General features: G+C 41.1%; 1 protein-coding gene across 1 annotated transcript in view; it reads left to right on the forward strand.

Moving 5' to 3' along the window:
* Window positions 1–563: 563 nt before the first annotated feature.
* The window catches only part of GPLD1 (glycosylphosphatidylinositol specific phospholipase D1), a 68,859-nt gene continuing 54,047 nt past the window's right edge, over window positions 564–15,375 (forward strand). Inside the window, exons 1-2 of the mRNA XM_058732848.1 lie at window positions 564–790; window positions 3,800–3,855. Of these exons, the coding sequence (XP_058588831.1) occupies window positions 694–790; window positions 3,800–3,855 (153 nt within the window). The 5' untranslated portion in view covers window positions 564–693. The remainder of the gene's footprint in view (window positions 791–3,799; window positions 3,856–15,375) is intronic.

The raw sequence follows: 15,375 nt of genomic DNA on the forward strand, positions 1-15,375 counted from the left end.
GAGATCAGCCCTTGTGAGGGGATGTTGACTGTCCATATAGACAGGTGAGTCTCTCTCTCTCTCTCTCTCTCTCTCTCTCTCTCTCTCTCTCTCTCTCTCTCTCTCTTAAGAAAGCAAAGAGGGGCGCCTGGGTGGCTTGGTGGGTTAAGCGTCCGACTTCGACTCAGGTCACGATCTCGCGGTCGGTGGGTTCGAGTCCCACGTCGGGCTCTGTGCTGACAGCTCAGAGCCTGGAGCCTGTTTCAGATTCTGTGTCTCCCTCTCTCTGTGACCCTCCCCCGTTCATGCTCTGTCTCTCTCTGTCTCAAAAATAAATAAATGTTAAAAAAAAAAATTAAAAAAAAAAAGAAAGCAAAGAATATTTGGAGAAAAACTTTGCTAGTGTCACCACACAAATTTCGTGTTAAAAAGAAATCCAGAGATCCCCGGGTCAGAAAGTGGCAATGCTTCAACCCCAGGATATTCACATTTGGGTTGATGGCTTTTTTTTTTTTTTTTCCCCCCTCCTAGGTGGAGTTTGTTTGCTGTTCTGGTGAAGTAGTTAGTTAACAGAAGTTACAGTTTGCTGGGCAGTGTTATTATTTTGAAACGACGCCGGGCTTCCCGTGTTGGTGACCCGCTTAGAGGGAAAGCAGGGAGCCTGGGCCTGGATTTCAGACACATCGTGTCACCGGAGTGGTGAGGAACGAGGGCATGTCCGCGTGCAGGTTGTGGCCCGGGCTGCTGATCACACTGGGCTCCCTGTGTCCAAGAGGTTCACCATGTGGCATTTCCACGCACGTAGAAATAGGTAAGTGCCGGCACCTTGCTGTGCGATTAGGACTCTAAATCCGTCTAAAGGCGTTGAGGAAGAGATGTACGGTTGGTCCTGTGTATTGATAACAAGTTCCCCCGGCTGCAGCCAGCAGCCAGGGAGTGGAGAGCGGTGGGCCGTGACCCGAGTCAGGGGCGGGCAGGAGGCCTGGCAACGATGCATCTTTGATGATACGGTCTCTGGCTGTTGCTCTGGGTGGGCAGACAAGCTGGATGAGCTGGGGGCTGCCCAGAAGCAGAACATCTGATCGAATGCAGAGAGGAGAAAGATGCATGGAATTCTGTAAGACTGAGGAAGATATTTTTGTTGTTTTGTATTTCCAAGTGTGCGGAAAGGCCACTTGTGGCCCCAAGAGTCTATTCCCCAAGTCAAGGGGTTGGCTTCAGGGAGGGAAAGGATGCGAGGGTGCTTGGCCACTGACATTAGAGGTGCCCAGGATGAGGACAGCAGCCGGGAAGGACCGGCTACAGGCAGAGTATCGGATATTGGTGCACAGTACATTCAGTTCTCGTACGAAGGGCATTTGTACTATTTTTTAACTCCTGGAAAAAGTCAGCCAATTTATAATCTAAGCAGATGGGATTATATTCTGTAACAATTTTCGGATTAATGTCAGTTAATACCCGATGTCTGGGTTTACTTTTAGATAAAAACAATAATATTTTCTAGTTAGGCCACTTCCAGAAGGTACAAAGCAGAACAACATTACAAATAAAGTGTGAAAACTTATCAGTGCAGGATAGACCTAGGTATTGAGTTCTAGCGCCCAAGAACCTATGATCACAGAATTTTGCTGTCTGGAAGGGCACTAGAGGTCACTGAGACCAGTCCCTGCGGTTCACGTACAAGGACATGGGTGTAGAAGAATCTCCCAGCTAGCTCGTTAGTGGGCTGGCCTAGGACCGCCTGTCCTGACAGCCAGTCCAGCATTCTTTCCAAAAACACTTATTGCTAGCGAGAGTCAGGAAACAACAGAGAAGAGAATTAGACCGAGGTTCTAATACCAGCTCTGTAAACTAAGTACGTGCCACAAGAACAGTTCATTTCCTCTCTGTTCCTCTCCTGTAGAATAAGGAAGCCAAACTTGCCAATGAATTTGAAAAGTATTTTCCAAGTGTAAGTTCTGTGAAACTGAAATTGGCTAAAACCATAAATGGGCTGAAAGAGAACAAGTATAAGTAGAAATACTGAAGTGTTCAATCCTTAGAACTTAAACACAGGGGCGCCTGGGTGGCGCAGTCGGTTAAGCGTCCGACTTCAGCCAGGTCACGATCTCGCGGTCCGTGAGTTCGAGCCCCGCGTCAGGCTCTGGGCTGATGGCTCCGAGCCTGGAGCCTGTTTCCGATTCTGTGTCTCCCTCTCTCTCTGCCCCTCCCCCGTTCATGCTCTGTCTCTCTCTGTCCAAAAATAAATAAAAAACGTTGAAAAAAAAAAAAAAAAAAAAGAACTTAAACACAGATGAAATATAAAATTAAAAAAAATCAGATAATTGCTTGCTATTTTTTAGTCTGTGACAAAGATCCTAATAGATTAATATATACAAAATATATATTAAATGTATATTAATATAAAACTTTGAGCATAATTGAAGACCACTCCTAACCTGTACAGATTTTGAGGATTAAAAATTTTTAATGTTTATTTTTCAACGTTTTTTTTTTTTTTTTTTTTTTTTTTTGGGACAGAGAGAGACAGAGCATGAATGGGGGAGGGGCAGAGAGAGAGGGAGACACAGAATCGGAAACAGGCTCCAGGCTCTGAGCCATCAGCCCAGAGCCTGATGCGGGGCTCGAACTCACGGACCGCGAGATCGTGACCTGGCTGAAGTCGGATGCTTCACCGACTGCGCCACCCAGGCCCCCCTTTAATGTTTATTTTTGAGAGAGAGAGAGAGAAAGACAGCAAGCAGAGGAGGGACAAAGAGAGGGAGACACAGAATCCAAAGCAGGCTCCAGGCTCTGAGCTGTCAGCACAAACCACAAACCTATGAACCGTGAGATCATGACCTGAGCCAAAGTTGGACGCTCAACAGGCTGAGCCACGCAGGTGCCCCAGATTTTGAAGATTTTTATGTAAAAGACAAAACTCCGACATTTACTAATTAGAGGGTTTTATAAATGTCTTGGTTCCTATTTTCACTTCTTCTATAAAGCCTGCGTGGAAGGTTGACATTCAGGCGAGTTAATTAGATTTGGCCTCATTCAGTGGTTTGGATTTGTAAATCACTGGAATCTTCTACACAGGTCGTTTGTGTGGGCTGTGAGTTTGTATCATATAGTATTAATGCTTCTAGTAGTGGCTGTGTTTTTGTATGGATTATAAAACTGGATGTGATGCACAATAAAAAAATAAGGTATCACCCTTGGAAGTGACTTTGCAAGGCATGTTCATCTTCTAGATTCTAAGAAGATTCAGGGTGTGGGTGTGTGGGCATGTGGGTGGAGCAGGTGACCTGAGATGATTTTTTTTTTTTGTTTTGGTCCATCTAATTGATGGAAAAAAAATTGAGAGTCATTGATTCATTCCATGCTTTTGGCCATGTATCATATTTCCTGCTTAGGCTTATTTATCTCAGTGGGTTGTTGAGGCAAAATACAATGATGACACCTTCTGTTTACTGAGCTCCTAGTGTGTATCAGCCATTGTGCTCATCACACAGCATTTATTTTGTGTGACTCTCTCAACGAACCTGTAAGGTGGGTATTATTTGCTTAATTTTACTTAGGAGGGAACTGCTACCTAGCCTAGCCAGGTCTATAGTGCTACCTAAGTAGAAAGTTCAAATCCCCGTGCGGATTTGATCTGTAGTTTAACAAAATAAACATCATAAGAATCTTATGCCTGATGAAAATTACTAGTGTGTACACACTTAATTTCCATTTCCCACTTCCTTGACAGTTACAATGACAAAAATTACATCTTCCTTTTGAAATATCTCGAGTAAGTTCTGTTTTCAGTTACAGTTGAATTTCATTGATATTTCAGGACACAGAGCTCTGGAGTTTCTCCACCTTCAAGATGGGAGAATTAACTACAAAGAGGTATAACGTTTACTTTTTCTCTCGCTCATTAACTTTCTTCCATCGGTGCCAAAAAACCTTAATGACAAATCATAATATGAGAAACTGAGAAAGAATTGTCTAAAAATGGTGCGTCTTCCTGTTTTTACAAAGAGAAGCCACACCTGAGATAAATTATTTTTCACCTCCTGACTGTCTGTTGTATAAAAATTGCATCCGTACAAGGAGCAGGAAGGATTTCTTCAGAAGTCCATGTTGAGAGGCTCTTCTGACGTCTCCTCCTACTGTATTCTTCATAGGACCATCTGGTGGCTTCTCTGGACCTGTCCTCAAATCGACTGCGCCCGTTCTGACCCTATACACTATTGCTAGTTCTATAGCTAAACAGTGTGCTGTGACAGAGGATTAAGTACTTCCATTTGATAAGAGTGGTTAACATTTGCTCCTGATGTCAGGATTGGATCCAATTATTGCCAGTAAGTCCCGATAATTTAGTATGGAAAGCAGGATGGTAACATAACTGAAATCTGTCATATCTTCATGCCTCGTTTAGACGTTAGTTTCGACTTTCTTGACACTTCAACAGCAGTTGGTTATCCTCATTGACCCTGCAGGAAAGCAGCCAGGCAAGAGGGGAAGGAGGAAGACTGCCTAATTGATCATGCAAATGATCAATCCTGAGTGTGTACAGAGCGATTTCTCTAGTAGAAATATTCGTGCTTGCGTCACTAACTTAATTTGAAACGTGAACTGGACACCGATCCTTCCCCTCCGCATCTGCCCTGATGCAAAGAGTGATGTCGTCATCAGAAATGACTAAGTGCCCTGAGTGCTTACCCTTCAGCTTTCAATTTATGAAGATCAGGATTACTTCACCTTTTCTGATACTATCCAATCCCTTTTCTTGATCTATTTTATATCTCTCTGTATGTGGGAATTGTTGTAGTATCATTTTCTCCCTATTCAAAACCTGCTCTTCGGTAACTTCTGGACTCAATGGTACAGTTTGGTGAAATGATTCAGAGGGAAGTGGCCTGAAGGATGCCAGCTGTGTGCCTAGACCGTCCCCCACAGGCTGGAGATCTAGGGGCAGGCTCTGTGGAGTTTTGTTGGTTCTGGGGTTATCTTTTGTTAATATATTTTCTCTTTAAAGATTTGACTTACACAAAAAGAATAATGCATCAAGTGGAGAAAATCAGTTCATTAATTTATAAGAACTGTAAAAACAGCAAACCGACCTCACACTGGGTGTCATTATTGCCCTGATACTTTTTTCCCATTGTTTTCTTATTACTAAAATGTGGCTGATCTATAATGCTACATTACATATGTACAGCATCGCGATTCGACAATTCTATACCTTACTCAATGCTCACCGCGCTAAGTGTGGTCACCACCCGTCCCCATGCATTACTACAATATTGTTGACTGTATCTCCTGTGCTGTACTTTTCATTTCCATGTCTTATAACTGGAAGTTTGTACCTCTTAATCGCCTTCACCTATTTTGCTGATCCCCTCCCATCCATGACCTTCTCCCTGGCAGCCACCAGTTTCTTTGTATTTAAGAGTCTGTTTGTTCATGTGTTTCTTACATTTCCATCTAAGTGGAATCGTGCTATTTGTCTTTCTCTGACTTATTTCATTTAGCACAATACCGTGGAGTCTACCCATGTTATCCCAGATTTCAAGATTTTATTCTTTCTTTTTGGCTGAGTAATATTCGTGTGTGTGTGTGTGTGTGTGTGTGTGTGTGTGTGTGTGTGTGTGTGTGTGTAATCACCTCTCCTTTATCCATTCACATATCTATAGACACTTGGGTTGCTTTTATAGTTTGGCTCTTGTAAATAATGCTGCAGTAAACATAGGGCTGCATACATCATTTTGAATCATTGTTTTCATTTGCGGAGGGGGCGGGTGGTAAATACCCAGTAGCAGAATTACTGGGTCATATAGTAATACTATTTTTAATTTTTTGAGGAAACCCCATACTGTTCTCCACAGTGGCCGCACCAATGTACGTTCCCACCAACAGTGCACAAGGGTTCCTTTTTCTCCACATCCTCGCCAACACTTGCTGTTTTCTTGCCTTTTTGACTAGCTGTTCTGACAGGTGGGAGGTGATATCACTGTGGCTTTGATTTGCATTTCCCTGTGACTAGTAACATTGAACATTTTTTCATCTGTGTATTGGTTTTCTGTAGGTCTTCTTTTGAAAAATGTCTTTTCAAGTCTTCTGCCTATTTTTTAATGGGATTGTTTGGTGTTTTGTTTTGTTTTGGTGTTGAGTTGTGTCAGTTCTTTATGTTGTTTAGATATTAACCTTTAATGGGATGCATCATTTGAAAATATCTTCTTCCATTCAGTAAGTTACTTTGTTGTTTTATTGAGTTCTTTTGTGTGTTTCTTGTCTTTGTGTGTGTGTGTGTGTGTGTGTGTGTGTGTGCGCGCGTGTGCGCGCGCGCGCAAAATCTTTTTTTGTTTTGGTGTAGTTTCAATGGTTTCTGTTTGCTTTTGCTTCCTTTGCCCAAGGAGAATTATCCATGATTATGTTGCTAAGGCCAATGCCCAAGAGATTACTACCTATGTTTTCTTCTAGGATTTTTATGGTTTCAGCTCTCCTACTTAGGTCTTTAATCTTTTTGGAGTTTATTTTTGTGTATGGTGTAAAAAAGTGGCCCGGTTTCATTCTTTGGCACATAGCTGTCCAGTTTTCCCAGTACCATTTGTTGAAGAGACCGTCTTTTTCTCATTGTATGTTTTGACTCTTTTGTCATAGAGAAATGGACCATATATGTGTGGGTTTGTTTCTGGGCTCTCTATTCTGATCCGTTGAGCTATGTGTCTGTTTCTGTGCAAGTACCATTCTGTGCTGATTACTACAGCTTTGTAGTGTAGCTTGAAATCTGGATATACTCCAAGATTCCTCCAGCTTTGTTCTCCTTCCTCAAGATTGCGTTGGCTGTTTGAGGCCTTTTGTGGTTTCACACAAATTTTAGGATTGTTTGCTTTAGTTCTGTGAAAAATGCCATAGGTATTTTGATAGTGATTGCATTAAATCTGAAGATTGCTTTGGGTAATATGGACATTTTAACATTATTAATCCTTCCAATCCATGAGCACGGAATATCTTTCCATTTCTGTCCTATTTAATCTCTTTCATCAATGTCTTATAGTTTTCAGAGTATAGGCCTTTCACTTCCTTGGTTAAGTTTATTCCTAGATATTTTGTTCCTTGTGGTGCAATCATAAATTAGATTGTTTTCTCAGTTTTTCTTTTTGCTACTTCGTGATTCACATGTAGAAATGCTACAGATTTCTGCATATTAATTTTGTATCCTATAACATTACTGAATTCCTTTACTCTAATAGTTTTTCTTTTTTTTTTTTTTTGTAGTCCTCAGGGTTTTCTATATACAATATCCTATCATCTGCAAATGGTGACAGTTTTACTTCTTTCTTACCAGTTTGGATACTTTTATTTCTTGTCTCATAGCTGCATCTAGAACTTTCAGTACTATGGTGAATAAATGTGGTAAGAGAGGACATCCTTGTCTTGTTCCTGAGTATGATGTTGGCTGTGGGTTTGTTGTACAAGGTCTTTATTATGTTCCCTCTACATCCACTGTGCTGAGAGTTTTTATCATAAACAAATGTTGTATTTTGTCAAATGCTTTTTCTGGATCTCTTGAGATGATCATATGGTTTCAATCCTTTTGGTTAATGTGACCTATTACATTGGTTTGAGAATATTGAACCACTTTTGAATCCTAGGAATAAATCCCATTTGATCATGATGAGTGATCCTTTTAACATGTTATTGAATTTGGTTTGTTAATATGGGTTGAGGACTTTTGTGTCTGGGTTCATCAGAGATGCTGGCCTGTAGTTCTCTTAGTAGTGTCTTTGCTTTTGGTATCAGGGTAAAGTTGGCCTCATAGAATGAATTTAGAGATTTACCTTTCTCTTCTACTTTTTGGAATAGTTTGAGAAGAATAAGTATTAACTCTTCTTTAAATGTTTGGTAGAGTACACTTGTGAAGCCATCCAGTCCTGGAATTTTGTTTGGGAGTTTTTTGATTACAGATTTAGTTTTGTTACTAATAATTGGTCTGTTCAAAATTTCTATTTCTTCTTGACTCAATTTTGGAAGACTATGTTTCTATGAATTTTTCTATTCTAGTTTCTCCAATTTGTTATATAATTTTCATAGTATTTTATAATTCTTTGTATTTCTATGGTGTTGGCTATTTCTCCTTCATTTCTTATTTTACTCATTGAGTACTTGTCTTTGTTGATGAGTCTGATTAAAGGTTTATTAATTCTGTTTTATCTTTTCTAAGAACTAGCTCTTGGTTTCATTGATTTATTTTTTCAGTTATTTTGGTTCTAATCTTTACTATCTCCTTCTACTAACTTTGGTCTCTATCTGTCCTTTTACTAGTTCGTTTAGGGGTATGGTTTGATGCTTCATTTGAGATTTTTCTTGTTTCTTATAGTAGGCCTATACTGCTATAAACTTCCCACTTAGAACTGCTATAAACTTTGCACCCCAAGGATTTCTTCCTTTTTAACAATTTTTTTTTAATATTCATTCATTTTGGGGAGTGAGCGAGACCAAGCATGAGCAGGGGAGGGGCAGAGAGAGAGGGAGACACAGAATCGGAAGCAGGCTCCAGGCTCCGAGCTGTCTGCAGAGCCTGACGCGGGGCTGGAACTTACAGAGTGCGAGATCATGACCTGAGCCGAAGTCAGACGCTCAACCAACTGAGCTACCCGGGTGCCCCAGATTTCTTCAAGTAGGCTCCATACCCAATGTGGGGCTTGAACTCATTGACCCTGAGATCAAGAGTGGCACTCTCCACTGACTGAGCCAGCTAGGGGCTCCCCACAAAGATTTTCAGTCATTATGTTTCCATTATGTATATTTCCATATGTATTTTTTAATTTCTTCTTTGATTTTGTCATTGACCCATTGGTTGTTCACTAGCATGTTGTGGGGTCTCCATGTGTTTTTTCCCCCCTAGTTTTTCTTATAATCTCTAATTTCACACTGTTACGGTTGGACTTATTATATGTATTTATGTTCTATAAGAATACAGAATGTGGTGTTTTAACCATGAAATCATAGCAACGGTAGTTATTTGCTTGGTTGCTGTCCTTTCTGTCCTGCTTCCTTCTACCTGCCCATAGAAGAGGTTTTTTCTTTTCCAATGAGAGAACTGATAGATGCTCACCATAGAGAAAAATTTTGAGATGACCTGCATTAACACTTGGCTTTATATCATTCTAGGTATCATCTCTTTCATTTATTAGCACAACCCCCACCCCACCCCACCCCACCCCACCAAATTACGCTCTGCACACTGCACCTTGTTATTTTTCATTTAATATATTGGTGGTGTCTTTCCATGTCAGTAGAGAACTTCAGAATCACTGAGAACAAATACATATTTTTCTGTTATCCATAATGCACCATCATTCAATCAACCAGTTCTATATTTTAACTTTTCATTTGGAAGTAATTAAAGACCAATAGAAAAGCTGGAAAATTAGGCAATTCATTTATGCCCTTTACCCAGTTTCCCTAATTGTTGACAACTTATCATATTTCCTTTTTTTTTATCCTTTGTGTTGTCAACCAAGGAAAGGAGGTGGAACTGAAAAGGAACAAAGGTCTTTATTTGGGTCTCAGAATTGCAATTGGGAGGGTACAGATTCTAGAATAACCAGAAAAGTGTGCTGCTCGTTCAGGGAAACCAAGGAGTGTTTGAGTAAAAAAGGAAGGGGTGATTCCATGATTTAGATAGAGAAGGAAAAACCCTGCTAATTTGGTGCTGACCAGTTGAACAATTTCTGATGACTATCTTCTTGGTTATTGGTGTTATCAATTAAAACTGTCCTCCTATGTATTAATTAACTTTGCTGTCCTGTTGAAATTTTATGAGCAACTGCTTGTCAAATAGTTGCTGCTTCTGGCCCAGTTCAAGAGTTCATTCATTGGACAGGAAAATGGAATCTTTCATGTCCAGAGACTTCATGCAATTCCACATTATTTATACATATTGATTTCTCCCCCCCTGAACCATTGGAGAGTAAGTTGTTGATGGGATACCCATTATCCTTTAACACATCATTGTGTATTTCCTGAAAACAAGGATGCTCCTATGTAACCACAGCATAATAATCACAGTCAGGAAATCAACACTGAACAACACTTTGACCCAATCCTCAGGTTTCATTCAAATCTCACCAGTTGTGTCTCAATAATCTTTATGGTTCCAGAACCAATCCAGCACCACGTGACCTATAACAGTTCCTCAGGCCCACCTTGTTTTTAATGACCTTGATATTCTGGAAAGGGCAAAGTCCAATAACTCTTTAGAATGCAACTTAATAAGGTTTTGTCTGATGGTTCTCCATGATAGACCCATTGCAGGTTATTTTTTGACAGAAATATCATAGAACATGGAGATGATGCTGTATTCTCATTGGATTGTATCAGAAGGCTCATGATGTCGGGGCACCTAGGTGCCCAGTTCGTTAAGCATAGAACTCTTAACTTCCACTCAGGTCATGATTTCACAGAGATTGAGCCCTGTATCACGCTCTGTGCTGACAGCATGGAGCCTGCTTAGGATTCTGTCTCCCTCTCTCTTTCTGCCCCCGCACCGCTGCTCATGCATGCTCAATCTCTCCAAAAAATAAATAAAAATAAACTTAAAAAAATAACTAGAAAAAAGAAGGCTCACAATGTCAAGTGTACGGTTTCTGGTGATATTAACTTTTATTTCAGCTATTGTATTTTTCGTTTCTAGGATTTCCATTTGGCTGTTCTTCATATATTTCTCTCCTGAGACTGCTTTGGTGGTGGTTGGGGGGGGGGGGGGTTGTTTCAAGTGTGTTTGTGATTGAAGTAGTTTTATGATGGCTGCTTTAAAATATTTGTCAGATAATTATAACATTTCTGCCATCTCAGTGTTGGCCTCCATTGGTTGTCTCTTTTCATGCCTTTTGAGATTCTTGGTTCCTGGTTTGATGAGTGATCTTTGATTGAAACCTGGACATTTGGGTATCAGGTTATGAGACTCTGGATCTTACTTGAAACCTATTTTTAAAATTTTTCTTTAAATGTCTATTTTGAGGGGCGCCTGGGTGGCGCAGTCGGTTAAGCGTCCGACTTCAGCCAGGTCACGATCTCGCGGTCCGTGAGTTCGAGCCCCGCGTCAGGCTCTGGGCTGATGGCTCGGAGCCTGGAGCCTGTTTCCGATTCTGTGTCTCCCTCTCTCTCTGCCCCTCCCCCATTCATGCTCTGTCTCTCTCTGTCCCAAAAATAAATAAAAAACGTTGAAAAAAAAATTAAAAAAAATAAAAATAAAAATAAATAAATAAATGTCTATTTTGAGAGAGAAAGCACGAGTGCGGGATGGGGGCAGAGAGAGAGAGAGGGAGACACAATCTGAAACAGGCTCCAGGCTCCAAGCTGTCAGCACAGAGCCCAATGTGTGGCTTAAACTCCTAAATCATGAGATCATGACCTGAGCCCAAGTCAGACACTTAACCGGCTGAGCCCCCAGGTTTTAGCCCCCCTGAAACCTTCTATTTTAGCTGACTTCTTCCAGCACCGCTTTGGGAGGGGTCTGCAGTGAGCAGATACCCACCTCCTAACTCTCCTAACTGCCAACCGGGGGTAGAGGCCAAGGTTCCCCCTGGGGTCTCCACTGATGCCTCCCTGGCTGGGAGGGGTAGAAGTACCTAATACTGCTCCTCACTGTGGCCTCTACAGATGCTGGGGTGTGTGTCATTTGGTGGTGAACGTCCTGCTCTCCCCTGGGCCTTTTCTGGTCCCACCCAGTGGGGATGGGGTGAGGTGCCATGTCACTGCCAGTTGGGATTGTATGTCTAGGATCTCCCCATGGTTTCCACTCACCCTGAGGGGTAGGGATGGGAGACGGGACAGCACAGATGAAAGTCCTGGTAAAGGTGGGGCCACAGTCTTTTCTGTGTTGTTTGGCTGCAGTAGAGAGGCTGTTGTCTAAAAGCTTTCTGTCTTGCTAGTCTGCCTCTTTCCTGGTCGCGTGGTTACAACAGGCTTTTGTTGTGGCTTTCGTTTGTGTGTTTAGTCTATGCTCATAGGAGTTTCTAGTTTTTCTGGTATCCAGTTGGGGACATAAGAGGCCAAAAGAAAATCAAGAGAACTCTCCACGGTGTCGTCTTCAGGCCCTGAGTTTCCCCAGCCATCTGCATACTTCCCTCCACCTTCCAGAGGCTTCTAAGTCTCATTTGTGCACAACATCCCGGGTTCTTAGTTATGTTTAGCAAGAGGGAATAAGAAAAATGCATCTCTTCGATCTTCCCGGAAGCAGAAGTCTTAGTGATGTTAATTTTTTGGTAAGATGGGGTCTTTCCATTTTTACACTGGAAACTTAATAAGTATTTTCTACTTTTTCAAAAGGTTTATTCATTTTGAGAGGGGAGGAGAGGATGTGGCAGAGAGAGAGAGAGAGAGAAAGAAAGAATGAGAATATCCCAGGTAGATTCCACGCCATCAGTGCAGAGCCTGATGTGGGGCTCAATCCCATGAACCATGAGATCATGACCTGAGCCAACATCAATTGGATGCTCAACCGACTGAGCCATCCAGGCGCCCCAGTATTTTCTAACTAGCAAGTAAATATTTTATGGGGAGAGATATTAAGGTAATGTAAATACCCTGTTTTTCCCATCGGTTTTAGCATCCATTGATAATTCTTGCCTGAAATAATTATTATGATGGTGGCCAAATTGTTTATCTGATTCCATTATTCTTTCTACGTTTATCGACATTCTACTGTAAAGTAGAGCCTTTCCTTCTTCCGCATTCGTATATTTACTTATATCCATATACGTTCATGGATTTCTTTTTAATGGTTTATATTACATTACTATTGTTTATGTTGAGGCTTCCATTGTCCCAGATTCTGCCTCTAGTTGGCTTTGGTGTCTATTTATCTGCCTATTTATTTAAAACCATGAGTTCACCCAAAAATATCTCCAGTTATGATCCATCATCACAGGATTCGTTCTAGCCTTCTTATGTCTGTATCTGTGACTCCTTTCTCCAACAGTGAGAAGCCTGGCCTTTGTCATTCTTGATACGTGTTCTTACGTGCTCAGTCCCCTTGTTTGTGGCCAGTTTCCTAACCATGTCTGGCAAACCCCTTCAGCCGTGGCACTGCTAGTGGAGTCCGTTTGGCCCAGAAACAAGACAAAACTAAACAGGAAAGACCTATAGGAAGGATTAATATCCTTAATTGCTCATGTATTTCATTGAAATTTCTTGATAGGTATCTTCAGGTTTGGAAACATTCACTTTTGGAGGCTGTTTTTTTTGTGTTTTTTTTTTTTTTCATTTTTGCTAGTTTGGTAGGTGGAAAATGGTATTTTGTTAGAGGTTTAATTGGCATTTTAGTGAATTAAGAATGAGGTTAAATATACTTTCAAGTGCTCATCAACTATTTCTAGTACTTATGTGAATCATTTATATCTTCTTGTTTTTCAATTAGGATATTTATCTTGATGTGGAAAAATGACTTATTAAATATATGAACCCCCATCATGTATCAAATGATTCTCGTGGTTATTTTTCTCTTAAATTTGCTTCTGGTGCTTTTTACCATGCAAAATGCTTACATTTTGGGGTACTTAAGTGCACCATTCTGTTCTTTTATGGATTTTGCCTGTATGCTTTGCTTAGAAAAATCATTCCCACTCTGAGGTTGTGCAATTATTTCCTTAAGTTTGGTCCTAATTTTGTGGCTTCTTGTTTTGCCTTTAACTCTTTAAGTCACCTCGTATTTGTCTGTTGTTATGCCACGCTGGGACCCTCACGGCCACAGGGTTGCGACGACACCATTTGTTGGTTACTCCCCCCCTTTCCTCTTCACTGTATGTTGTGTTCTTGACTCTCTTTGATCTCTTTTGACTCCAGGATCCTACTACTTTTATTTCTGTAGCTTAAAAATACATTTTTACGTCTGAAGGACGCATCCTCCCCCACATTTCCCCCCACCCCGCCGGCAGTGTCCTATTTTGCTGACACATTTACTTTTCAAAACTTCAGAATTCTGTTTTATTTTATTTTATTTTTTTTTTTGGAGATAGAGTCATTCTTTAATTACTAAGGGAATAATTTACGAGGAATATATAATAATTCTGAGCTCAATTACACCTCTAACAATTCAAATTCAAACTATATAATGCAACCATTGTCAGAAAAGTAAGGAAGGACTGGCAAATACATTTATAGTGAGATCTTAACATGCTTTTCTAAAAACTGATCGATCAAGCAGATTAAAAAAAATAGCACACAGGAGATTTGAACAACACAATTAACAACCTTTGCCCAATGTACATAACTAAAATTCTTACACTCTATATTAGAAAATTAGATTTCAGTGTATATTAGAAAAATACACTCTTTTCAAACTTGAGCAACTTGACTACTATTTCCATTTTTACTTGAATGAACTTTGTCTTTTAACTTACTACTTCCTTATAGTAAGCAACATCCACACTCAAACCAAGCTACTGTCAAGTTTGAGATGGTGATTATTACATTGTTAAAGACACATTTTATTAAGTACGCAAGTATTACACATTTTTAAAGGACCTATGTACCACCAGACTCTCTTTGTGCACCACTAGTGATATATGAAGATATAAAGAATGCTAAAACTCATGAAGTAAGAGTCTAAATCAAGTTATGAAAGAGCAGTGGGGGTAATCTCATGCAGAATTCTGTTTTAATGTTAAGCAACGGGCTCTCCCTCACCTAGAGTCTTTATCATGTGAAGTAACTGGGACAGTGGCTGACAAGGTAAATCTTCAATAAAGGTAACTATTATTTTGCCGTGACAAAAGTCCAACCCGAGCTACCTTTAGAGAACAAGGAGACTTTAGGGGCCCACGTAACTTACAGCCCTGGAGCAGAGCTCCACCCACAGGTCAAGTGGCGGTCTCTCTCCCCGTGGGGGACACGGGCCATCCAGAACTCAGCCTTCAAGCTGAAAATCCCTAAAGGGAAGAGGGTGTCTCCCCCATGGCTCGAGATGAGGAGTCTCGGCGAGGGCTCTAACTGAGCTAGCTTTCATCAAATGTGCATCTCTGAGCCAAACATCGTGGTGGCAGTGGGGATTAGTAAGTCCTTAAGGAGAAATTAAGAAGTTTAGGTTGCCAAGCTTTTACTTTGCCCATTTGGGCCATCAGAGTTCATCTGAAGATCACAGAAACCCCTCTGGCTAGCTTCTGCTGTGAGGGGCTCAATGCCCAGGATTGGGGGACTCAGTGCTGATGACGTGTGAGCGCTCGAAGAGCAGGTTCTGGGCTGAACATCCAGGAAGGGCTCCCAGAACGACACCCGGAACTGGCCTGCCAGGGTCACCTGTGCCCAGTCAAACAGCCACGGCCCCAGTTGCTAGATCCAGATCCAACTGCCTCCTACACAGTCTGGAGAGTAGGAAGCCGCCATCTGGACTGTTGGCTCCAGGACCTTGTCACCTCA

The sequence above is a fragment of the Neofelis nebulosa genome, chromosome 6 (genome assembly GCF_028018385.1).
Source record: "Neofelis nebulosa isolate mNeoNeb1 chromosome 6, mNeoNeb1.pri, whole genome shotgun sequence".
NCBI classification, from domain to species: domain Eukaryota; kingdom Metazoa; phylum Chordata; class Mammalia; order Carnivora; family Felidae; genus Neofelis; species Neofelis nebulosa.